We start from the raw sequence: 24,586 nt of genomic DNA on the forward strand, positions 1-24,586 counted from the left end.
ATCCAAAAAAGAAAAAAACATAAAATTACACACACAAAAAATCATCATGATCTTTTCAGGGTACACCATTCCCGATTTTTTATTATTTTTAATAATGAAGTAGTATAGAGTTTTGTTACAAATAACTCACGAAACTTTTCTAATGAAAACTGGGGCAGAAAAATTTCGTTCGTTTGTTTGTTTTGATGTCTGAGCAGGTTCTACCTCGAGGCACATGGTTCGAGATGACCAAAAGAAGAATTCTCAATCTAGAATAAAGAAAAGAAAAGGAAAAAAAGTGAATCCAAATGCAGAAGCAAATGGAAAGGATATGGATTGCTCAAAACATGACTGAAGTTACGAGCTTTACATTTCCCGTTTTGATCAGAAGAAGTCGTAGAAGAATGAACTAGCATCTGCAGCTAGCAAACATCAAGGTTCAAATCAAAAGTCTGCATGATTCTCCTTTCAAGATTCAAGATCAAGATTCAGAAGACTTATAGATATGAATCTTGTAACTCATAGTTGATATGCTTGTTTAGTTTCTTTTTGATTTTGATGTAATAGCAGGACCACAGACCAGAACTTCGACGGAACCTCACTTGACTTTCCAACTCATCATTCCATCATTTTTTTTGAACTACACGTGACTCGATTCTCTTATAACCCGGGATATGTAGGCTTTCCAAAACCAGGACTCGGTCACACTCTCCTTCTTTTACTTCTATTCCCTTTTAAATAATGGCCGGGTCAAAAAACTTGTCTAGTTTGTTCTTTGTCTGAAAACTCTTCGTGTTTTCAGTCAAAGAGGGGCAGCTGTAGACATGTAATTTTTGATCCTCCCCGAAAATTTATACATTTTAGTGCTTAAATATTTATTTTAGGTATAATATTGCTATTTTGACTACTTTTGAACTTTTTGCTTTATATTCCCTTTAAATGAAAACTACAAAAATATTTTTTTTATTCTATCTAATTGGTATTTTATTTAGTTAATTTTAGTTATCTTATTTTTGGCAAAAATTAAAATCGGCAAAAAATAGTCACATGGCAATTAGGATTTTAATTTCTTCTTTCCCATTCTTGGCACGATGATTTTTCAAAAGAAATAGAAAAATACATTTTTTTCTTGGTTTTATTTAATATTAGGAAGTTTAGATTTGTGAAACAATTTTTAAAAAATTATAGTTAGTTATACTGTTTTATGGTCAAATATTTTAGATGTTGCATTTTGCAAATCTTCTATCTTTAATAAATGAAATGAATCTAAAAGATAAGAAGAAGATTCCATTTTTATCATATTTTAACAAATTCTCACTTGCACTCACATAACAAGCAGACAAAGTGCCTTCATATTTTTATTTTTGAATTGATTTTCCATTTTAGAGGGACGATCTTATCATTTTAGAGTGGCCCTTTTCATTGTTGGGTGGGGACCACACACTTTCTTCACACATTTTCCTTTCTTCTTGCCCAAGCACTTCACATAGAAAAAAGATACATACCCATCATTCATTAAAGGAGGGGAGAAAGAGAAGAAAAGAGAGAGAGAGAAGGGAATTGAAAGAATTTTGTTTTCTTTTTCTATGCTAAGAAAATTTCTACTCGTGTCATTCTTTCTTCGTCTCTCTTTTTCGAAAAATATAGCTATTCATAAACCAAAACCCAACAAAAATACTTCATAACATCCCCTTTTACACGCCAAAAAGTGAAGTCAATAGTCGAGGTTGAAGATTCCGTTGGAGCTCCGTTCACTAGGTTTGATGATATTTGTCGCTTATGCTTTTTCGACGTTCGTCTGAGTTATTGTACCTGTTCTTGGAGACTCATTTAATTGGAAATTTTGCATTAAAAGTTTATTCTTCCCTCTGTTTTTTTTTATCTTATTTCATGTGATTTTATTTATTTGCTTTTAAACTTTATAAATAATAATGTAAGTTAGTCCTTAAATGCTATATGCTTAATCATGTTTTTTGGAAATATGGTATTCAAACTTGCTTTAAAGTTGGGAAGATTTGGACCCTAATGAGTTTGGGCTTCAATTGTTGGGTTGTAGGGTATTGGTATATGATGGTTTATTTATTCAAATATCTAAAATCATATACATCTTCCACAAGTAATTCCATAATTCATGGCCTTCATAATAATCTCAAACTTAGGAAAGAAATAAATCACGAATGCGCTAGAATCTTAATTATTTGAATCACCGTGATTATGTATACGTTCGCGTGACATAATTACGATTCCCAAAACTAAAATCAAGGTATGAGTTCGCGCAACTTTGGGAGAAACAATCTTAAATATAATAAAAATGCTATTAATTGTTTGCATGTACACGTGGCATGAGTTTTACACAATAAACAAAACAGATTCACACACGTGATTCGTTTCAAAGATAATTCCATATTTTAATATAAAAGCGGATATATAAAACATGAATACCAATAAATCACAGTTTATCTAAAATTAATTCAAGCCAAGTTGTAGTCAATAAAGCAACCGTGCTAGAACCACGAGACTCGGGGAATGCCTTACACTTTCTCCCCGGTCAACAGAATTCTTTACCCGGACTTTATTTTCGCAGAGCAATAATAATAGAGTCAAACCTTCCTTTGACTAGGGATTCAAATAAAAGATGACTTGGATCACCCAAAAACTCAATTCTAAGTGGCGACTCTGTAAATAAAATATTCCCTACTCAAGTTTGTCACTTTAATTGGAAAAACCCAACAATGCACATAATATTCTTTTTGGGGTAAAAAGAGGTGTGACAACAGTCATCATCTAAACATATGTCTCCGAGTCCCGTTTGTATTTTCCTTTTCAGGAAATGGACCACAAGCAAGGAGTAATCCAGTGTTCGAGATTTCATACTTCAAAGCTGCAACATTGGGGGGACTACACATATAGAAGCCTGAAACTTTGAAGAAAACTTGGAAAGGCATAAGCTTGCAAAAAGGGACATGAGTTACGAGTTTTAGGCCAAAAATTAATCACGGGATAATTGACCCGATTTTGAATTTAAAAAATCTATTACAAAGAAAGCAGTTATGAAAGTGTTGTATGCATAAATGTTGTACAAAGTATTATATCCTCGAGGCGTGTATTCAAAAAAGTCCAACTCACATATAGTGTCAGCTTATCCTAGAGAATCTCATAATCCTTCTCCCACTGGTTAATCTCAGCTCTCAATTCTTCTTTATCTGCTTCAGAGGCATCATAGGCTGTATTCAGAGGGGCAAGTGATCTTTCTAAGAACTGAATCTTATCAGTAGAGGCACGGAGATATTCCTAAGTTTGAGTAAGAGTTTGAACCAGCTCTACCGCATAAACCTCATTTTGATTAAGAAGTTCTTTCAAACTCCTTATTTCTTCAGCTGCCTTAGAAAGTTTTTCAGCAAAGGAGGACTCAAGGATGTCCTTATCCTTACCAACTTGACTAGAAGAAGCTTTCTCAATCGCTAATTCAACGGCAATCATTTTCATTTATTGCTCTAAAGCATTCTTCTCCTCTGTCAAAACTTATTTCTCCAATTGAAGACCCTCAAATTGCCCTTTTCAATTATCAGTCTCGGTGCGGTAATCAATAACCTGTTGATCCGCATGAACAACCCTTTTCATGAGTTTCGTAACAATCAAGTTGATCTGCAAAGAAAGAGAAGGAGTTATGGATAGACAAAAAGAAGAGAAAAAGGAAATATAATTAAACTCGTACCTTCAAAAAAGAATGAACAATATCATTCATCAAGGTCAACGAGCTATGACTTTCCAACTTCGACTTCTCCGTAGGACCTATCAAAGGTTTCAACCACACATCGGCTTGGCCCGATTTCCTCAATAAGTTTCCATTTTCAGGAACCTCAACAACAACTTTCTTCATTGGCTTCTTGCTACTATAAGTTTCAACTTCTACATGAGGAGTAGTAGCCACGGGAATGGCAGATGAGGTAGAAGCAGCCAAGGGGGTAGCATCAGAAGTAACTTCAGGTAAGGGCACGCGAGGATTAACGGGGACTGATTTTGGAAAGGAGGCGAGGGGCAATTCCTCAGAAATAGGGCCAAAAGCTTCATCACCTTCGAAGCCATGAGCAAATAATTTTTCAACAGAATCTTGAGGGGGATCATTAACTTCTTCATCAGAGATCACCAACTGGGCACTCACTGGCTCATTTGTGAGACTGAAGGGAGTTGAACTTGGTAGAAGTTCGTGAGAAGGAGTATTTTCATCATCAGAAATCACGCGTCTACGAGCACGTGGACTTCTCTCCAAAGATTATTCTTCCATGTCTTCTTCACCATCAGAGCCACGGGCTCCATCAATCTTTCTTTTTGAAGAAGAGCTCAAAATTCTTTCCTAAGCAAGAGTCACGGAAAGCCTTATGGAAGAAACAGATGCGGACTAATACCATGAATGAAAAATCCTAGCAAAGAAAAAAGACAAGATAAGAAACTCTTGAATTAATAAGGGAAAGGAAAGGAAAGATAGTAAGCGAAAAAAGTACCGTGTGTTTTCACTTTCCAACCAAATCTGTGTGAAAGGTATTTCCAAGATCTTTTCTCCATAGGATCAACAGTTAGAAACTTATCTACCCAAGCACGAAAGTTAGGAATTTCCTCGAAAACTTCCATGGTTGCTGAAAAAGTAGGCACGTTATCACATGAGTTTCTTTAAAAAAAAATCAAGGGGTAAAAACTTACGTGCAAAATTCTATTTTTCTAGAAAAGGCATATTTTCTTCACCCACCAGAGCACTAGTGGAAGCAGCAACAAAACGAGCATACTAACCACGGTCTCTGTCATCTTCAGGGCTAACCACTTCTAGCCACAAGGGATAAAACTCCTTCACGAAATAGTTTAGGAGAGTAAAGATGAAGCAAGTGCCGGAAAGTAAAAGGCATAGAATGCAGATCTGATAAATAACGAAGGCATGCAACAACCCTTCAAATAATGGGGCCAATTTGTCCAAGACACACATTGAAGTAACGGCAGAATTCTATGATTACTGGATCGATAAGTGGTTTAAACCCTAAAGTAAGGGGGTAAGTGTAAACGAAAGAATAACCAGCTTGGTATGAAGTTATTCTCCGGTTGGAACCGGGAACTAAGACTGGAAAATATGGTTTTCAATTACATTCTCTTCGAACCAGGGAAATAAGACCAGTGGTAATCAAGGTAGGATAAAGGTCGGCAGGATTAAGTGAAGCTATGGATGAAACTTGATTTCTCATGGATTCACGATCGGATGAAAAAGAAAATTCTTGGGGAACAATCTCTGCAACTCTTGGTTCATGCACTGGTTCACTCGAGTCTCTATTCCTAGAGGAAGATCTAGGGATTAAAGGAGACCTAGGTTTAGAAGAGGAAGATTTAACAGCATTGCCATGAGAAGAGGAACCATGGTTAGACAATGAGCCTAAACTACGAAGTCTACCACCTCTCCTACTTCTAGTAGGGACAGTAGAAAGAGCGAGCTCGTCGACGATAACAACCTTGCGAGGGTCTGGTGTAGAAGAAGACATGATTATATGGAGAACTAATAAAGAGTAGATACAGAAGTAAGAAGGAAGAGTAATATAGAGAATACTGTAGAAGAGGGACTTCGAGAAATCAAAGAAGAATGAAGTATTTATAAGAAGACACAATCATCATTAAAAGAAGGTCATTATGAACCGTCATAATTAAACCGTCACTTCGTGACTGACGCAGCCGCGGTAAAACTCTAAAGAGCGCTGAAAACTTGCAGAACCAATCGTCAAGATCCACGTGGCATATGCATTGAATAGACATGACATACGAAGAAAATGCAATGATACTCGAAAAGCGGCGGCAAAGAATTTTCTGCATAAATACTTACCACTTCCCGAATATTCAATTGAAGAATATTCAGAAAGTGGGGGGACTATCTGTATTAGTGAAAAAAAGGTGTCACGCGTAGAACCTTACTGAGCTGACAAAGCATGATACATGGAACATTGGTGAAGTGACGACTGGCGTATTCCATTAATGAAATAAATGGAGCAAGGAAGATGCGGAGTAAACACCCACGAGACAGTAAAGAACAAATAATTGAGCCTAAACAACTGTTGAAGAGGCACGAGCGGAATGAATCAAGACCAAAAAGAAGGAAGATTCATGAACCAACAGTAAATAAGGAAAGAGAATCAGAGTAGTTACAAGGCCTTTACAGTTACGAATGTGTCAGTTATGATTATCAACCATAACGAGCAATTAATACTATTAATGCTCATAATGAGTTCGTCATAAATAGGGGAAAACGTTACAATTGGATATTCCTATATAAGGATATAGAATCTCACTTGTAAGGACAAGTTTCGAGCACTATTAAAATATACTTACATTTTCTTGCTTCAAAAAAGCCTTCTACGTAATTTGAGGGATAGATTATCATTCCATTCCTTATCTCTTTTTTACTAATTCACATTGTTATTTTTATTTCTTTTCAAGCGGATTGTTGAGGAAGTAAAGTATTATTTGGTTATTAGTAGCCCGATTTCTTCTAAATATAAACTTTGACCAAAGATCCTATATTTTGGTTAAACAATGAGTTCTCACTAGTCCAAATCACCCAAAACAAAATTAATGAAAAAGAAGAGAGACACTTACGTGCAATCAAATTCTTCTACTCGGGAAGGTAGGAATTCATATAAAAGTATTCAGAAGAATATTAAAATGTCACACTTAGAATTTAAACATATGAACTAATTAAAGCAATTTTGAACCTGTTGCTGCTGTAATGTAATAAAAGTCCCCTATATATAAAGGGAATTCAATGATTTATTTATAATATAAAATAAGTTATTTTATTATTTACACGTAGTTCTGCTCCTGCCTACTTTCTATGATCCAATCACGCTCTTTACTTCCTACATGTGAGCGTATGAATGAATAAGATAAGGCGAAGCGCGAAGGAAATGGATGTGTGAGCGATTGAAAGAATTCTTGTGTGTTTGTATTGTAGACAAACATGGAGAGTTGAATATTGAAGTCCCATTTGCGTGCCATGTTCACTTCACCACGGACGATGGACATTGCCCAATTTATTTTTATTTTTTTTTGCTTTTTCCTTTAAGATTATATATAAGATTATATTGGTTTTACTTTGATTTTTTTTAGGTCTGAGAAGGAAAGTATTTCAGTGACGTGCTCGTGCTTCCTCGTTGAACGAAATTTTTCCAAAATGTAAATAACTTATTAACTCATGTTTCTGACTCTTCAGTAAAAGTAGTTTAGATTAGGAAAACTTACCCAAATATCTCAAATAAGTCTCAACTTACCAGTCTCTAGCCATTAATCATAAACTTATCAAAACTAGCTAAGCACATATAAAAATTGAAATACCAAATAAATAAGGTTCTTTCTCTCAAAGAATCACATGCAAAAATCTCCTTCTATATTTTTAAACATGATTAGCAGCATTAGATACAAGACGGAAAGGAAATTTCATGGATGAGGTAGCAAATAAGGTGATGAAATACAAAACAAAAATACAATATTCCAAAAATCTAAGCGAAAAAGGAATTTTTTCAATGGATATAGTTGAAATTCATTGAAAACATATAGATAAGTGAATATACAAAATTTGAGGAATATTGGAGGTGATTTGGACTGGTTTTGTATCAAAATTCCTAATTAAATCGAGTTCAAAAACTTCTTCTGCGATACATGTATCACGCATGTATCTCACACACAAGTATACATATGATACACAATTGATACAAATATGATACATATGTGATACACAGTGTGATACACATATCGTTTTTTTCATGTTCAAATTTTACTTCGAACTTTCAATTCAAACCACCGCAAAACTTCACCATATTAGTAATATTTGGCTAATATTAGTAATATTTTGTGAATTGACCAATTTTGGTAATGAGCTACTTATAAATGGACATAATTGGTAGTTTTCCTTTAAATTACAGTTCATTTGAATGGTTGTTACCCATCGTATTGTATTGTATCGTTATCCCGAAACAATGTTTGTTTTGATTGTTTATTTAAAATTGATTGTATCGTATTGTTAAATCCATTATTCCGGAACAACCAAAAATCTCATTTTATGAAATAACCGATTTGATGTGGTGTGATCGTTTCCTATTTTCTTTTCCAATTATGCTCTTACTTATTACTATAATTCAATTTTTTCCTTTATATTTTTTTTTTAACTCCAAATCTCCAACCTATTAACATACTTTGTCTTCATCCATCCTTTTTAGAGTTGGTTGGCCCTGTTCTTTTTATTCAAGTCTCCATTCGATTTTTTGTCTCTTTACATTATTTTATTTTTTTTGGTTGCTAATAGTAGTTAACCTTTTCTTCAGGTTTTTGCTCTTATTTTCAATCTACGTAATTAATGATAAATTAGTAGAAAGAAGTTTTCTTAAATTATTTTTATGTGTAATTCTTGATAAATTTTATCTAAAATAATTGCAGGTATTTTGGTGAACTTATAAGTTACAGTACAGTACGATACAGTCAAACCAAACAACAAAAATATTATTTAACAATAGCAAACGATACAATCTATTCAAACGTTGTATCCATAAAATGATACAATACAATACATTATAAAACGATGGGTAACAATGATCCAAACATAGTGTTAGTTGAAGCCATGTTTATTTTTATGGACGTTACAATAGTTAATCTAAAAATAAGATTTTCTGGATGAAAAGATAAAACTTTGCCTAAACAAATGCGAATCTGAGTATAGTAAAACACTTGTGTGAAGGAATTTGATTTAGGACTCTCTTCTACATCCTCATTATAAAACACTTTTGGGAAGGAATAATGATTTAGGAAACGTATTATTTACACATGAAAATAAAAACTTATTATTTACTGGACCAAAATCGGAATTATTTTCTTTACTAATTATCTGTTCTTCAGTACCATATCTTACAATGTTGTTAGGTCCGACTTAACTAGCACAGTGGATTGCAGTGGGAACGGTCTCTATTAAAGATTATTCAGTAATAACAGCAAGAGGATGTCCTCGTACACAAAATTCTTAATATGATACGTTAAAGAAGTGCTTAAATGCTGCAAAATGTAAAGGTAAGCATCAAATAAATAGAAAACAATCAAGAATATTCACTAAGGAACAAGAATCTAGGCAGCTCCATGTTCCATTATGATAGTTCAATTTGTATTTTGCCCCCACCTTTAATTTGTTCTCATTTTGCATATTATTAAGCAATACATATTTTTATTACAACAATAACAATTATTACGGTTCAGTTCCAAACAAATTTAGATTGACTATATGATTTTTCATTGATATATTACCCATTTATCTTTGTTTGTATAGGTTTACTCACATTGTCAGTTCAAAATTCAAATAAAGGGGATGTGATAGACTGACAATTGACATAATAAAATTAGTTAATTCATGATAAATTCTTACTTATTTCGTTAACTAATTTTTATTATAAAAAGTCTATTAAAGAAAAGACTAATTGCACAATTAACGACTTGCCCCCGATATTTACTTCAAACCAATAGAATCATAGTAGCATATGTCTGTACATAGAATTATATCCCTCAATATTGATTAATGATTAATTAATATATATTTTTTTAATTTATTAAATTAATATAGTTAGTTGAATTACTTTGGTCTAAACACCAGAAATATTTACTCTAATTGCACTATTGTATTTCTATATATGGGAACATATTATTTTAAGTTGGTATGTGGGTGTATTTGTGTACCAATTAAGATAGGCACAAATATAATGAAGGGGATACCAGTTAAGAGATTACAGAGCAGCCGGTGAAATCGTGAATTGATTTCCCAAATTAGACCAACCGTTGAATCCCACCTACGCTTCCCACTTCTCTCTCTTTCCTTCGTTGGCCCCCCATTTCTGCATCTTCGCCATTTCTGAAAGAAACGGGGGATCACGACCATTTTATGGGAAGAACAAAATTCTCATCAACAACAAAAATAAGCAGCATTTGATTATCCCATTTATGGATCTCTGAAGAAAAAATAAATCTTCCCAATCTACCCTTTTCCTAATTCTTCAATATCAACATTTCGAGGTTACTCTTTTGGAACATTTTAGCTGTTTCTTCAAGATCAGGGAAAACAAATTACCTGGGGAGCAAAGGTTTTAAGGTCTTTCGATTTTCCAAACCCTAGATTCGAATTTGGGGAAAATAATTGGGGGATTTGGGTCCGGCCCAAATGGAAGGAAGCTTGGGAGGACTTAAATTTTGTTGAAGATTTGATTTTTCCCCATGTAATGTATGGATCGGACATTGTCGATTTGGGTCTTCTTCTGTTTCTTTGCTATTTCGGTGCAATCTCAGGGAAATGTAAATCCTCCCAATTCACAATCACCGCCGCCGCCACCATATTCTCCTCCGCCACCACCTCCACCGTCGCCGCCACCTCCACCATCACCTGTGCCTCCTCCCCCTCCACCTCCCCCTTTATCACCTCCCCCGCCGCCTCCACCATCGGCTCCTCCTCCACCTCCTCCGCCTACCCAAAGAGCTCCTCCTCCACATCACCACCAACACAAAAACCACCATAAATCTGACGTTAAAAGCCCGCCACCACCACCATCAAAAGAAAAGACGTTAAATTGGGGGAAGAGACTTGGGTTAATGTTTGTGGGCATTGCGGCGATCTTGCAAGTCTGTGTGGTGGCGTTTCTGATAATTAAGAGAAGGCAATTGTTGAAGGCTGATACTAGATTTTGAAAAGATACACATTTGTAATTTGAATTTGTTTATGGATTCCATTTCTTTGACTAATTATTTGTTAGCTTGGCGGAGCATGTTTTTATATATAGCTAGAGTGAGTTATACAGTTTGAGATTCTTTAAAACAACCAGCTTTGGCAAATGAATTATGGCAATCCATGGATTACAAAAGGATTCAGCGGAAGATTGGTGTCTGCATTTCTGTTTTCGCTCTTGTAAATTGGTAATTCTTGATTGGCATTAATTATTAGCAAAATATTTCCATTATTTTTCATTGTTCTTTTTGTTGGGATTTTGTCCATTTTTCTTCTGACATTTTATTGTGAATATTATGGTTTTGTTTATGACTGTGAATGATCTAGTGCTAATTGATGTTTCTTATCTTGTGCTTAGGCTGTTGCTTTTGGTGAACTTTTTATATAACGGGGAGCCTAAAGCTAGCTATGAAGAGATATGTTGTACATCTTTGCTTCCTTTTTGGTGAAATATTTTTTATATTTTGTCGTGAGAGTTCTGCAATTTAGCATAAATCTACTGAGATTATTGAAGTGCAATTGTCATTGAAGTAGAGTGTGAAAAGGGCCTTTCTTCACAACCTGTTTAAGTTTGAACTAGCTCAAGTTATGCATAGGAGCTAGGAATACTTTTTGTAAGCTCAAATGCCAAATCACATACTTCTTGCATCTTCTTGATGCCTAGTATTGAGATCACTTACTTTATCAATAAAAAGTTAGAACTAGCTCAAGTTTGAGTAATATGTGGATGAAGGGGCTAGAGTATAAAATGTTTAGGGTCCATCTAGTGTAACTTTGAGAAATATAGATGAAGGAGTTTATGTGAAGAAGAGTCGTTATTTGTTCTTGATTGCTCATATGTGAAAGAATCATTTTCAAGTTCTTAACCAGTATCATATTTTGGCTGCTTATCTTTGTTGCATGACTTAGAGTATCCAAATAGCCAGAAAATCCTGTTTTACTGCATATAAAAGGGGGTGAATTCGTTCCGAGAGTTCTTAAAACTTTTCTTAAAATCTTATGAAAGAGAGCCAACTTTATCAGTTCACTGGCATTAACTAGTTAGAAAGATGGGTAAAGTTGACCTTATAAAAAAAACCTAGTTATAAACTAGAACTTAGTTTGACATTGGCTGCTACTGAAATTTAAATTGCATTTGTTAATATTTTTTCTTGATAAACATTAATTGAGATATGAAGTTCTGTTTACCGGCAATTATATGGCTTGATTTCATTTGTTTTTAGTTGTGTTTGTCTACAAAATGCCGGATCTTGACTGTTAATTTTTCATATTGTAGGTCATAAATAAAAGTTTTTGCCTCCTTTGTCATATTTAAGGAACTGGCTTGGATTTGTTTTGAGGAACAATTTAAAATTCATATTCTTTGTCCGGTAAGAAATGGACCTTGTAGGGAAGCCAGGATACTGTTGTTAGAGGCATGACTTGTCACTGTCGAGCTGTAATATTGATTTGTAGATTGAACAAACAATTCATATATGGGTATAATATAATTCAAGTATTGTCTTTGATGTGAAAAAACTGAACAGGCGGAATTACTTGGGTTTCTACATAGAATTTATCACACTTGAACAGTTATGAGCCTCACTAAATAGAGGTTGTATTTTTTTTTTTTATTTATCTGAAATATGTTTCTTTTTTGCACTATCAAGATTGTTAAATCTTTTTGTCTTCTTAAGAAGTGAAAATGAGCTTTATACCGTCTTACATGTTTGCATATTTGAGTTTAATTTTATGGCATGTACTTCATTCTGGAGATGGATACTAGCCTAAATCAAGCTGTGACTTGTGTGTAATGCTGTGCTAAGATTCAAATTTGATATCTACATGGGAACTCCTTTTTTCTTCCTTTTCTGGGTTGACTTGGAATTCTATACATATTACTGTCTTTCAACAAAGTTGCGTTTTGGGCTTCAATTGTTGGCAAATTTCATGGGATGGAGTCTGTTGATTGGTGGCCCAATTACCTTTTGTTAAGTTATTATATTTGGATTGCCTCACCTTTAGAAGTCATTTTAGAGGACTGCGTTATTAGCCCAACCAGTTCCTCGTTGTAGATGCAGGGCTCTATAATCTCTATGCTGCAGTTTTATCTAGTTCCAAATGGAATGTCATCTTTGACTTCGGACAAGGATTTTTTTTTTTTTTTTTTTTTTTTAAAGATGAAAGTTGTATTGATGTGCCAGAGTTGAAGATAAAATCCACTATTTGGAAATCTGAAATGAGTTGATACTACGATGGGTTCATTTGCTTTTTAGGTGTTGTAAAACTAAGGAAGAAAACGCATCGAGGAGTGTAGAGAAAAGGAAAGAAACTTGGAGAAAAGGAAAGAAGTTTGGTTTGTAAAAAAAGAAAACAGCTTTGAATGATATTTATGAGTTAAGCTGGTGTCGCAACTGATAATCTCAAGTAAACTTTGAGAAAAGTGTATATTTAGAAATATTTGGACATTTATCAAATTGAACTAAACTTAGACTCCATGTAATGCGAAATCGCTTATGGCTTACCAGAATGTGCACCATTCTTTTTTAGAATATTAAAACTTAACGTTGATATTACCACCAAAATTTGAAGCTTTTTTCTTTGAGAATCATTTGAACAAAACTTTTGAAAGAGAGTCATTGTTCGTTGAGATATTATTCCACGGAATCAGTTAAATCTTGTCAAAGTTTCCATAACAAGGTAGGGTTGCAGCATATGAGGAAGGGCAATTGCTATTGTCCACATAATTCCTTTTTCTTGATAAGTAGAGGCCAAATTGCCATGCATTTTAGCTACTTAGGAAGACAGAGAATTGTATTATACCTTTGATGCCTTTCTGGATTCGAGCTGTCAGTTGTGTCTTCTTTTAGACTTCTCCCTTTCTCCCACCATGTGCCCTTTATTAGGACCACTTTCATTAACTCAACTCCCTCATCTTTTGGGGCCATTTGCACAAATGACCTCTTTTGTGGTCACTACTTAAATTCTTTTTCCGGCATCATGTATATAACCTTCCGGTCATTTGTATCTTTTGAGCAATTTACGCATTGCTCAATTACTTTACTGTCATTAAAAGATTATTTTATAACTTTATTGTTACAGTGGAGTTTGTAACTTAATTGTCGTAGTGGATGAAATTTAGCGACCACCTCTTTTTGAGGTCACTAGTTAATTATGTTTCTTATTAGTCCAGTGGGCTAAATTTGCCTTCATACAAGAAAAATTCATCCAACTAATTTTACAAGAAATTACATCCAGTGACCTTAAAAATATGTGGTTTTGAACTTTTGACAAACAAATATTGAAGGTCAAAAGTCAAAAATTTACCCATGGGCAAAACTTGTTAAATTAAATTTTTTTCCTTTGGAGCAACAAAAGTTCAAGACCATCCACTTCAAAAACTATTCCTATAAATCACCCGGCGAAATATATCCCACCGAATTATTAGACTGAAAAAATATTAACTTAGAATCTTAAAAGTGGCCTAAAAATTAGATGATCCCACCTTCTACACCCATGATCGTCACTAGAAAAATTAACAGGCCAGTTTTATTAGCTCCAAACAAGACTATTTACACTACACGAACAAGTAAACTGATCACGTATGGGAAAATTGTTGGAAAAATTTGTTTCATTTAGATGTCGACGAGGTTGCTAGAAAGTATGGCTGGAGAGAAATTATCTTAGATAAACTAAAGTTCTTTTGATGCCAAAAAGCTGGTGAAAGATGTATTTCTTCTGAAAAGAAAATTACCAAAAGCACAGATAGTGTAAAAACAATTACTAATTTCTAGCACTTCCCTTTTACTATTTTGGCAACCAAACTGTATGCGGCATCAATGTTGAACTTTCTTTACCATTTGTATTGTGATAGAAAATATAGAATATAAATATCATCTTGCCAGGTTAAAACAGTGCAACTAGTGACCAATACTCATTGAAATGATTTTTTAATGATTAAAGTCGGACGTATCAAATTGGAAATCAAGATATCCCACAATAGTAATGAACCAATGTATACGTCCAGTACCAAAAAGATGCTCCTTGTTTCTTTTCTTTTATGTTTTATTTTTTTGTCTATTTCTTCAATTGACACCATTCATGATCATGATAGCCCTATCACACAATTTGTGGTTATCATTCTCTATCGAAATTCAAGTGGCACTCAATTTGCTCTTTTTCTCTTTAATGCCCAAATTCTCATTCACTTCACTCAATTTCTCTATATATACACACACCATACAAATCAAAACTATTCCTAGCTAGCCAGGAGATTTAAAATGTTTAAACTTCTCTTTCTCTTGGGTATCTTCATCTTGGGCAGCAATGCTGCTGTCCAAGATTTCTGCGTCGCAGATCTCAAAGGCCCAGAATCACCTGCTGGCTATTCTTGCAAAAGTGTAGCCAATGTAACAGTCGACGATTTCGTGTTTTCTGGGCTTAGTGCAGCTGGAAACACAGCAAGCATAATCAAAGCTGCAGTTACACCAGCATTTGCAGCCCAATTTCCAGGCCTTAATGGGCTTGGGCTTTCTGCAGCCCGTTTGGACTTAGCTCCAGGTGGTGTGATTCCATTTCACACTCACCCTGGTGCTTCTGAAGTTTTACTTGTAATTCAAGGTTCAATTACAGCTGGTTTTGTTTCTTCAGCAAATGCTGTTTACTTAAAGACACTTAAAAAAGGTGATCTTATGGTATTTCCACAAGGTTTATTGCATTTTCAAGTGAGTGATGCTGGTTACACTTCTGTTGGTTTTGTATTCTTTAGCAGCTCTAGTCCTGGACTTCAGATAACAGATTTTGCCTTATTTGCTAATGATTTGCCAACTAAGTTGGTAGAAGCTACCACTTTCCTAGATGAAGCTACAATTAAGAAGCTCAAGGGTGTTCTTGGAGGCACTAACTAAGAATCTACCAATGAAGTAGCAGCTGTTTATCCTTTACTTTTCTTTTGTTTTTTCAGTACTTTCCCTGTCTGTACTTCTTGTTGACAATTGGATTTTGTGATTTGTGTTGTTTAAGATTCTTTTTGTAAGTGCCATGTTTTTCTGAAGTTAGTTTCTGTTGTTTGATCATACTTCTAGACAAGAATGGGGCTAGTTGAGGTTCTAACCTCTAACCTCTTATAACAAAATCAAGCATATAATCGACGCACCAAGAGATAATTTTTTTCTATTTATCCGTTTTCTTACAGTATTAATACATATATTTAATAAAAAAAATTTCGATAAAATCAGTGTCGCGTGACACCGCTTCGTTAAGCGTGCATCCGCGTCTGCTAGTTGGTCTTCCAAATTTAAATTGTTGAAAATAATCCCAGAAAGAGTAATTAACTTAAGTTTAGGAGAGTATTAATTACATTACTGATTTCATTAATACGATTCGTGTCTTTAGTTGTCATGGCTAAAATAGAGTCAGACTTCTCTTTCGGTCAACTATAAATTACTGATGTATTAAGTAAACCACAACTTATGGTCCTGATCACTAAAACCGCAACAACTAAACAGGCTAACTACAGGGTAGAAAATAGTTTTCATTCATTGACGTGTTCCAATGCTATATGCCTATATCCTACAATATTCATCCTTCTATTTTCTGTTAAGTAGTAATTGATACAGGTAAATACTTATCCATACCAAGTGTTTACACCTAGATAAATAATTAATCTCAAGAGTTAATAAATCAAAGTGAAAATGCATATCACTTAATCATAGTTAAGTGTTAAAAAGTGTTTATGTAAGACATATATCTCTCATCCATTGGCTTAATGTAAACACCTGGTACGGGTACGTTTTTATCATTGATACGCGATAGTTGGAATTTTTGTGAAGGAAATATTAAACCAGGGGCGGATGTTGTATATTAACAACGAGTTCAACTGAACACATAACTTTCGACATGGAGTAAAAATTTATTAAAATTATATATATATATATATATATATATATATATATATATATATATATATATATATATATATATATATATATATATATATATATATATATATATATATATATATATATATATATATATATATATATATATATATATATATATATATATATATATATATATATATATATATATATATATATATATATATATATATATATATATATATATATATATATATATATATATATATATATATATATATATATATATGTAATTGGGCCCGGGTCCTATACAATTGATTGTCTATTGGGCCTTTTATTTAGATGGACTACCAGATTGGGCTCTAACACCACTCCTCAAGCTTGAGGGTGAAGAAACACCAAGCTTGCTAAGAATACCATAATGAAGCTGAGTAGACAAGGCCTTGGTCATAATATCGGCCAACTGATCTGCACTGGAAACAAAGTGTAAAGAAATAAGTCCAGCATATACACATTCACGCACATAATGGCAATCAATCTCAATATGCTTAGTTCTCTCATGGAAGACAGGATTCTTGGCGATATGTAGAGCAACCTGACTATCACAATACACAGGAACAAGATTGGAGATAGGCAAGTCAAGGTCACCAAGTAGTTTGATCAGCCAAGCTATTTCAGCAGCAGCTTTCCGCAGAGCTCTATATTCATCTTCTGCTGAAGACAGGGATATAGTAGGTTGTTTCTTGTTCTTCCAAGAAACAGGATTATCACCAAGAGTGATGTAATAACCACTGACAGGCTTGCGAGAAATAGTGCAAGAACCCCAATCAGAATCAGAGAAGCCCATAAGAGACATGCCAGGAGAATTGGAAAGCAAGATACCCTGTGTAGGGTCATTCATGAGATACCTTGAAACATGAAATGTAGCTATCATGTGTGGAACCTGAGGATGTTGAATAAATTGACTGAGATACTGAACAAAGAAAGAGATGTCAGGCCTTGTGTGTCGTAAAAAATTCAACTTCCCAATCAGCCTTCTATACATGCTAGGATCAGAGACAGGTGACCCTATATCCAAATGAAGTTTGATAGAAGGATCCAGAGGTGTGAAAACAGGAGAAAAATGATGGCAGTTGAACTCAGCTAGGAGATCAGTGGTGTACTTGGACTGGGTCATAAGATAGCCTTGAGGATGAGATGAGATCTCCAATCCAAGAAAGTAATGAAATGTTCCCAAGTCATTGATTTTAAACTGGTTGTCCAGAAATAACTTCAAGGAGTCTAACTCAGTAACATCATCCCCAGCTAGCAATATGTCATCAATATAGACAGCCATAACAACAAGAGAACCAGATGAAGATTTAGTGAACAAAGAGTAGTCATTGAGACTAGAAATGTAGCCCCTAGAATGCATTGCTTCAGACAGTTTAGAAAATAACTGTCTGAAAGCCTGCCTGAGGCCATATAAAGATTTCTTGAGTCGACAAGCCAAAGTAGTCGAGGCAGAAGTAGAAGAGACATCCAGACCAAGAGGAATCTTCATATAAACCTCCTCATGAAGGTCACCATACAAAAAAACATTATTGACATCTAGCTGATAAACAATCTAGACTCTTTTAACAACCAAAGTAAGGAGACACTTGATGATGGACAATTTAACAACAAGGGAAAAAGTTTCAGTGAAATCAATACCCTCATTTTGAGTATCACCCCTGATGACCAACCTTGCCTTGTACCTTTCAATGGAACCATCTGCCCTCTGTTTAATCTTGTAAACCCACTTACAAGGAATAACTTTCTTGTGTTGAGGGAGTGGAACAATGTCCCAAGTCTGGTTAGACTCAAGAGCTTGGAATTCCTTTAGCATGACCTCCTGCCAAGGAGGATGTAAAGCTGCCTGCTGGTAGAACTGAGGCTCATGCTTATGCAACTCAATTTGGGACACCTTAGAAAGGTCAGGGAGAGGAACATGGGGTAGGACAGAGGTACAAATGTAATATTTGATATAAGAGGGCTGAGTAACAACTCTAGTGGATTTCCTGAAGCTTGAACAGGTACAGTAGGTAAGTGAGGACTGGGTGAATATGTGGAACAGTTGTCAGGGGGAGAAGTGGGAAGACTGGTAGAAGGTAGAGAGGAAGAGGCAGATGTAGGAGGAAGGTCCGCAAAAGGTTGTGGTGGAGAAATATGAACAATATGGTTGGAAGAGTGAAATGGGAAGATATGTTCATGAAACACAACATCCCAAGAATAAAAAATAGAAGAAGTAGAAAGATTTAAAAATTTGTAACCCTTTTTACCTAATTCTGGGAGAAGTAGCAAAGTACAAGAAACCAAAAAATCTTAAGTAAGCATAAGGAGGTGGGTGACTGTGTAATTTTTCAAAAGAAAAAATGTTATTTAAGATAGCTAAAGGCATTCTATTATGGAGATTAGTAGCAGTCAATACACAGTCTTCCCAAAACTTGAGAGGTAGTTTAGATTGAAAAACAAAAGCTCTAAAAATTTCTAAGAGATATTTATGTTTTCTCATCACAACTCCATTCTATTGTGGAGTGTGAGGGATGGTGGTTTGATGAAAAATTTCTTGGTTAGCAAAGAAAGAAGCAGCTTCATGACTGCTACCAAATTCATAAGTATTATCATATCTGAAGGTTTGAACTGAAGAATGAAAATTGACATTAACCATGGAAGTGAAAGCTTTAATGATAGGGAGTGCATTGATTTTGCAGGATAATAGATGGGATCAGATGGCTCTACTATAATCATCAACTAAGGTTAAGAAATATCTGAAACCATTGTAAGTTTTAGAGTTATAAGGCCCCGAAACATCAATATGTACTAGTTGAAATGTGGCAGTTGAATGAATTTTACTATCAGGGAAAGGCAGCCTTTGATGTCTTGCCATTGGGCATATTGAATAAATAAAAGATTGCTTAGAAAAAACTTTATCAGATATGAAAGGAATAGACTTTATTCTATGAAAAGGCATATGACCCAATCTTTGATGCCAAAACAGGTCTATTTTATTTACAATAGGTGTCTGATCACATGGAATAATATTTATAGAAGAAATGGTGGACTCAGACTTATTATATGACACAGAACTAGAAAAAAAAAATATATCTGGATTAGATAATAAATCAGCATCAAGATGAAGATAGTACAACCTTCCAGCAGCCTTACTAATTACCAGTGGCCTCTTCAGAGAAGGGCCCTGTAAAGAACAATTGAACTTGGTAAGAATAGCTATACAATTCAATTGAGAAATCAACTTATGTATAGAAATCAGATTGAAGTGGAGTCATGGTACAAGGAGGACATTAAGTAAGGTGATGTAATGTCTAAGTAGTAGAGAACCAATTAATATTACCTTAACTTTATATCCATTAGGTAAAGTAACCCAAAAAGGTTTAGGTAGGGGTACAAGATTGTGAAGTAAGTGTTTATGTGGAGTCATGTGGTTTGTTTCCCCTGAGTCTAATATCCAAAGATTTATTCCTAACTGAGAGGTCGCACATACAAGAGAATTATCAGAATCAACAGCATAAGCAGTAAACAAACCTGCAAAAGTGTGCAAAGCCAGAGTTCTCAGTAGGAAAAGTCTCAAAACTAGTACCAAGATACATTTGAACTTGTTGGAATAAAGTCATCAGGTGATGATATTGTTCCTTTGTGAACCCATGAGGAGAACTGTCAGAAGATTGAGATGTAGGAATACTTTGCAGACCATGAGGAATCTCAGTCTGAACAGAAGAGGCTGACTTCTTATTTTTAGTAAACTTGAAGTCTGCAGGGAACCCATGTAACTTGTAGCACTTGTCTACTGTATGATCAGGTTTCTTACAATACTTGCAAGAAACAAAAGACATATTCTTCCTAGAGTCTAAATTGACCTTTTGTGTGAAAGTTTTATTTGTAGTGTTAGGAGTTGAAGAAACAGAGAAAGAAGGAGGATCAGTTGAGAAGTTTGGAGTAGTAGATGGAGTTTCCGTTTGGCTTTCATCCTGCCGTAGGAGAGAGTAAGCCTTGCTGATAAGTGGCAGGGGCTTCATGATCATTATTGTACTTTTCATAGTTGAGTAGGAGTCATTGAGCCCATTTAAGAACTGGAAAACCTGTTGATCTTCTATGAACTTGGGAAGGGCTCCACAAGAACATTTGGTCCCTACATACGAGGAGTTCAACTCATCCCAAAGGTTTCTAAGTTTGGTGAAGTATGTGGCAATGTCTGAAGACCCCTAAACAGTACCACTTGTTTCTCTCTGAATATGGAGAATATTGGATCAACTGGATTCTCCAAATCTCTCATTGATATCAGTCCAAACTTCTTTGGCAGTTCTAAAGCATGTAACACTTATAACAATATCTCGAGATACAGAATTGGTGATCCAGGCTTTCACCATATCATTGCATCTCTTCCAGTAAGAATAATAAGGTGAATTATGGCTAGGTTGATTGATTCTACCATCTAAAATCTCTAATTTATTTTTGGCTTAAAGAGAAGTGAGCATACTGTTCCTCCAAAGCACAAAACCATGGCCATCAAATGACACAGGTATCAATTGGCTACCAGGACTATCAGAGGGATGTACATAGAATGGATGAGAGGGATCGAGTGTAAAATGTGCAAATCCATCAGGTATAGAAACTGAACTATCACCAGTACTACCTATATCATGTACTAATTAGAGATAATTAATAGACGAAATCCTTATTCATACATCTGAGGACGACTAAAAAAATAACGACATGCAAACAGGTAACTCATACGATTTAAACCCTAAGATATATCAAAATAGTCCTGAAGTGTGTTGATTAGAGTGATATCACTAGCCTTCCTCTGAAAAACCCAAAGAAGTGAGGCCTTGTATGTACAACAGAAACCCTAGCTTGAATCGATCCGAAATTTCAGTTGAAATTCTCGCAGAAACGTAACTCCTCAACAATACGAGTGTACTAGGGATTCGAAGAAAGAAATCTAAGCTTTTCCGACCAGAGATGAAAACGCCAACGGAATCCCCGATTTTAACAATAAATCAACTTTGTTTGGAATCTCTGAGTAAATCTCCATTGAGAATGAAGCTCATGACACGGAGAATCAGAATTCCCGCTCTGATACCATGTTATGGTGAAGCTCAGACGAGCTTTGGAGGATGAATGAACGAGAAAACCCTAGAAGGGCCGAGAAGAAGAAGAGATAGAGACAGAGAAAATATAAAAGAGAAAATAACCATATGTCTTTCTTTATTTCATTAATGTGTATATATATTTTGATCAATAAAATGTGTAATGGGTAAAATAAAATGTGTAATTGTGTAATTGGGTCCGGGTCCTATACAATTGTCTATTGAGTCTTTTATTTAGATGGACTACCAGATTAGGCTCTAACAAAAACTTTGAAAATAGTTTAAATTCTCGATCGTCTTTGTGTTCAACACTACCTTCCTATCTACTTTGGAGGACAAGAGAAAAATACCAATACAAAGAAATTGTCAAAAGCTTTCAATTTACATTGAAAGGCTGAGAGCTAGATCTATGCATTCTCATCTTAATAGCTTTGTCCATTTCCTTCATTCGTTTTTGTAAACCCTCAATAATGACTTTGTAGCTTGAAATGATACGGCATTTCAGAATTTTGGAACCTACGAAGGTTCCAACGATTAGTACTAGTATTTCGACGGGAACGAGGAACAATATGCTCCATCCCAAGAGTCTATCTTAGCAGATACGTGTCTGCTTATCGTTCTTATAAATTGGTTGCTTGACTAAATAAGTGCATATAGACATACATAACCGACAAATAAGCTCTTTGTTATCATATCACTTTACCAAGGGAAAAGGCCCAAAAATGACCTTGTGGTATTCGAAATGGATCAATTATAACTCCCGTTTTAAATTGAGCCTACTAATACCCCTACCGTTAAAGAATGAGCCTAATTCTACCCTTTTCCACTAACAGCTACTACTTAAAATATTTATTTTGTCCAAAAAATCAGAAAATGACACGTGTCTTAATCAACCCACCCCCAATATTATTTTACCAGCCCCACCTTACTTATTTCACCCACCCCTCCTCACCTTTTTACCCCCCTTTCACTTAATATCTTTTAACCTAAAAAATCAGACATTTCTTTGTTATTTCCCACCATTTTTCTTCTCTTGTTCAATCGGCTCTCCTAGGGTTTTCTGACTAGTGAAGTACGGTGGATCGAAGGAGAATTCCAACTGAAGTTCCGTCTGAAGAGTGATATAATACATCAAGGTAAGTTGTATTTTACTCTTTTATCTTGATTTAAAAATTTTCAGGGGGGTTTTAGGTTTGTTTAATACATATGTATAAAGGCCATGTGCATTTATTTGATATGCATGTTATACATAAATGACTGATTTGGACTCTGTTTTTTTTTGTCTCCTCTTTTACATGTGACCCACTGTTGAAGGATGATTGATAAAGTCGATATTATTTTCAATTATGGGGGTGATTGGGTAATTTCTCCTGTGTCTGAATTCACAGTCAATGCACAAGACACTACATACCACACTGAAACTTATGGTGTAGATGTTGAAGTAGCCAGTGATTGTGAACATAGCCTTGGTTCCTATGATTTTTCTGAATCTGATTGTAATGGCTATGATTATGAAGAACTTGAGAGTATTAACAAGCAAAGGAGGAGAGTAGTGTCTGATAGGTTAGAAAACTTCAAGGAGTTGGAGCTTGGGATGACATTTAAGGACATGAAGGAAGCTAGACAATTTATCAATTTCTATGCTTTAGCTAACAAGAAAGGGTTGTGGGTTGTTAAAAGTGACTCAACAAGAAGTAAATATAAGTATGATACAGGTTGCCCATTTGTATGTCTCATATCCCAGAATGGTAGGACTGTTGGGTACAAAATCAAAACCTTGAATCCAAACCATAATTGTAATCCTTGTTTCAAAAATAAGAGAGCTAGTGCAAAGACTTTAGCTCAATATTTTAAGAACAAGGTACAAGACAATCCAAAGTACAAGGTAAAGGATATGAGGGGAGAACTGGATACTGATTTAAGTTTGAATGTCACTAAGTCCACTCTAAAAAGGGCAAAAAGATTAGCTCTTGAGAAGCTAGAGGGTAGTTTTCTTGATGACTACAATAAGCTTGAGGCATATGGACAGGAGATTAAGCATAGTAATCCTGGTAGTGATGTAGTCATTAACATATCAAATGATGCTTTGGCTGAAGGAAAGAGAAGGTTTTTGAGGATGTACATATGCTTCCAAGCTATGAAGCATGGATGGAAAGATGTCTTAAGGCCACTAATAGGCTTGGATGGTACTTTTCTGAAGGGAAAATGTAAAGGTCAGTTGTTGGTTGCCATAGGGCAAGATTGTATGAACCAGTTCTATCCACTTGCTTGGGCAGTGGTGGACAAAGATTCTAGCAGAACTTGGAGCTAGTTTTTGGAGCTCTTAAAAATGTCTTTGGACTTGAAAGATGGTGCTGGAGTGACATTCATATCAGACATGCAAAAGGTTAGCCTTTCTAGAATTTATGTCTATGTGTTTATGATTATTTATTTTGTATTAAATAATTGTGTTTTTTTTTCTTCTGGTTTATGGTAGGGCTTGCTTGATGCTGTTAGTGCTGTACTGCGTGAAGCAAATAAAAGATTCTGTGTAAGGCACATTGAAGCCAATTGGTGTAAAAGATGGAGAAGTGGTGAAATAAAGAAACTATTGTGGTGGTGTGTCTGGAGCACCTATGAAGAGGAATTTAAGGATCAGTTGGTAAGCTTGGGAGAGCTTGATGAAGATAGTGCAAGGGACTTGGTCAAATATCCTCCAAAAGCTTAGTGCAGAGCATATTTTGACACTCAATGCAAGAACGTGATGGTAGACAATAATTTCACTGGTCTTTTAACTCATGGATCCTAGAGGTAAGACACAAACCAATTATCAAAATGCTAGAGGAAATCAGAGTCAAGGTAATGGA

At 35.0% G+C, this 24,586-nt stretch overlaps 2 protein-coding genes and 1 long non-coding RNA gene across 4 annotated transcripts; all 3 read left to right on the forward strand.

Annotated features, from left to right (window-relative positions):
• The first annotated feature begins 9,768 nt into the window (after window positions 1-9,768).
• Window positions 9,769-12,457, forward strand: LOC107784279 (uncharacterized). Of its 2 annotated transcripts, none has more exons than XR_012708434.1 (2): window positions 9,769-10,941; window positions 12,030-12,457. It is a non-coding gene; the product is annotated as an uncharacterized LOC107784279 (long non-coding RNA). The 2 variants fall into 2 exon arrangements; XR_012708435.1 differs by lacking the exon at window positions 12,030-12,457 and adding an exon at window positions 11,112-11,266 and having other exon boundaries at window positions 10,805-10,941.
• A 2,428-nt stretch (window positions 12,458-14,885) lies between these two features.
• Window positions 14,886-15,807, forward strand: LOC107784278 (auxin-binding protein ABP19a). The gene has a single exon (XM_016605383.2). The coding sequence runs from the start codon at window positions 15,013-15,015 to the stop codon at window positions 15,637-15,639; it is 627 nt and encodes a 208-aa protein (XP_016460869.1). The 5' UTR covers window positions 14,886-15,012; the 3' UTR covers window positions 15,640-15,807.
• Window positions 15,808-23,055: 7,248 nt separating this feature from the next.
• On the forward strand, window positions 23,056-24,051 carry LOC142180391 (uncharacterized). The gene has a single exon (XM_075252607.1). It carries the CDS (start codon window positions 23,056-23,058, stop codon window positions 24,049-24,051), a length of 996 nt encoding a protein of 331 aa, XP_075108708.1.
• The last annotated feature ends 535 nt before the right edge of the window (window positions 24,052-24,586 follow it).

This window comes from Nicotiana tabacum, chromosome 4, assembly GCF_000715075.1.
Source record: "Nicotiana tabacum cultivar K326 chromosome 4, ASM71507v2, whole genome shotgun sequence".
Lineage (NCBI taxonomy): Eukaryota > Viridiplantae > Streptophyta > Magnoliopsida > Solanales > Solanaceae > Nicotiana > Nicotiana tabacum.

What these genes read in the sequence shown, in the direction of transcription:
- LOC142180391 (XM_075252607.1), top strand. Translation starts at nt 23,056, where the DNA reads ATGATTGATAAAGTCGATATTATTTTCAATTATGGGGGTGATTGGGTA.
- LOC107784278 (XM_016605383.2), top strand. Translation starts at nt 15,013, where the DNA reads ATGTTTAAACTTCTCTTTCTCTTGGGTATCTTCATCTTGGGCAGCAAT.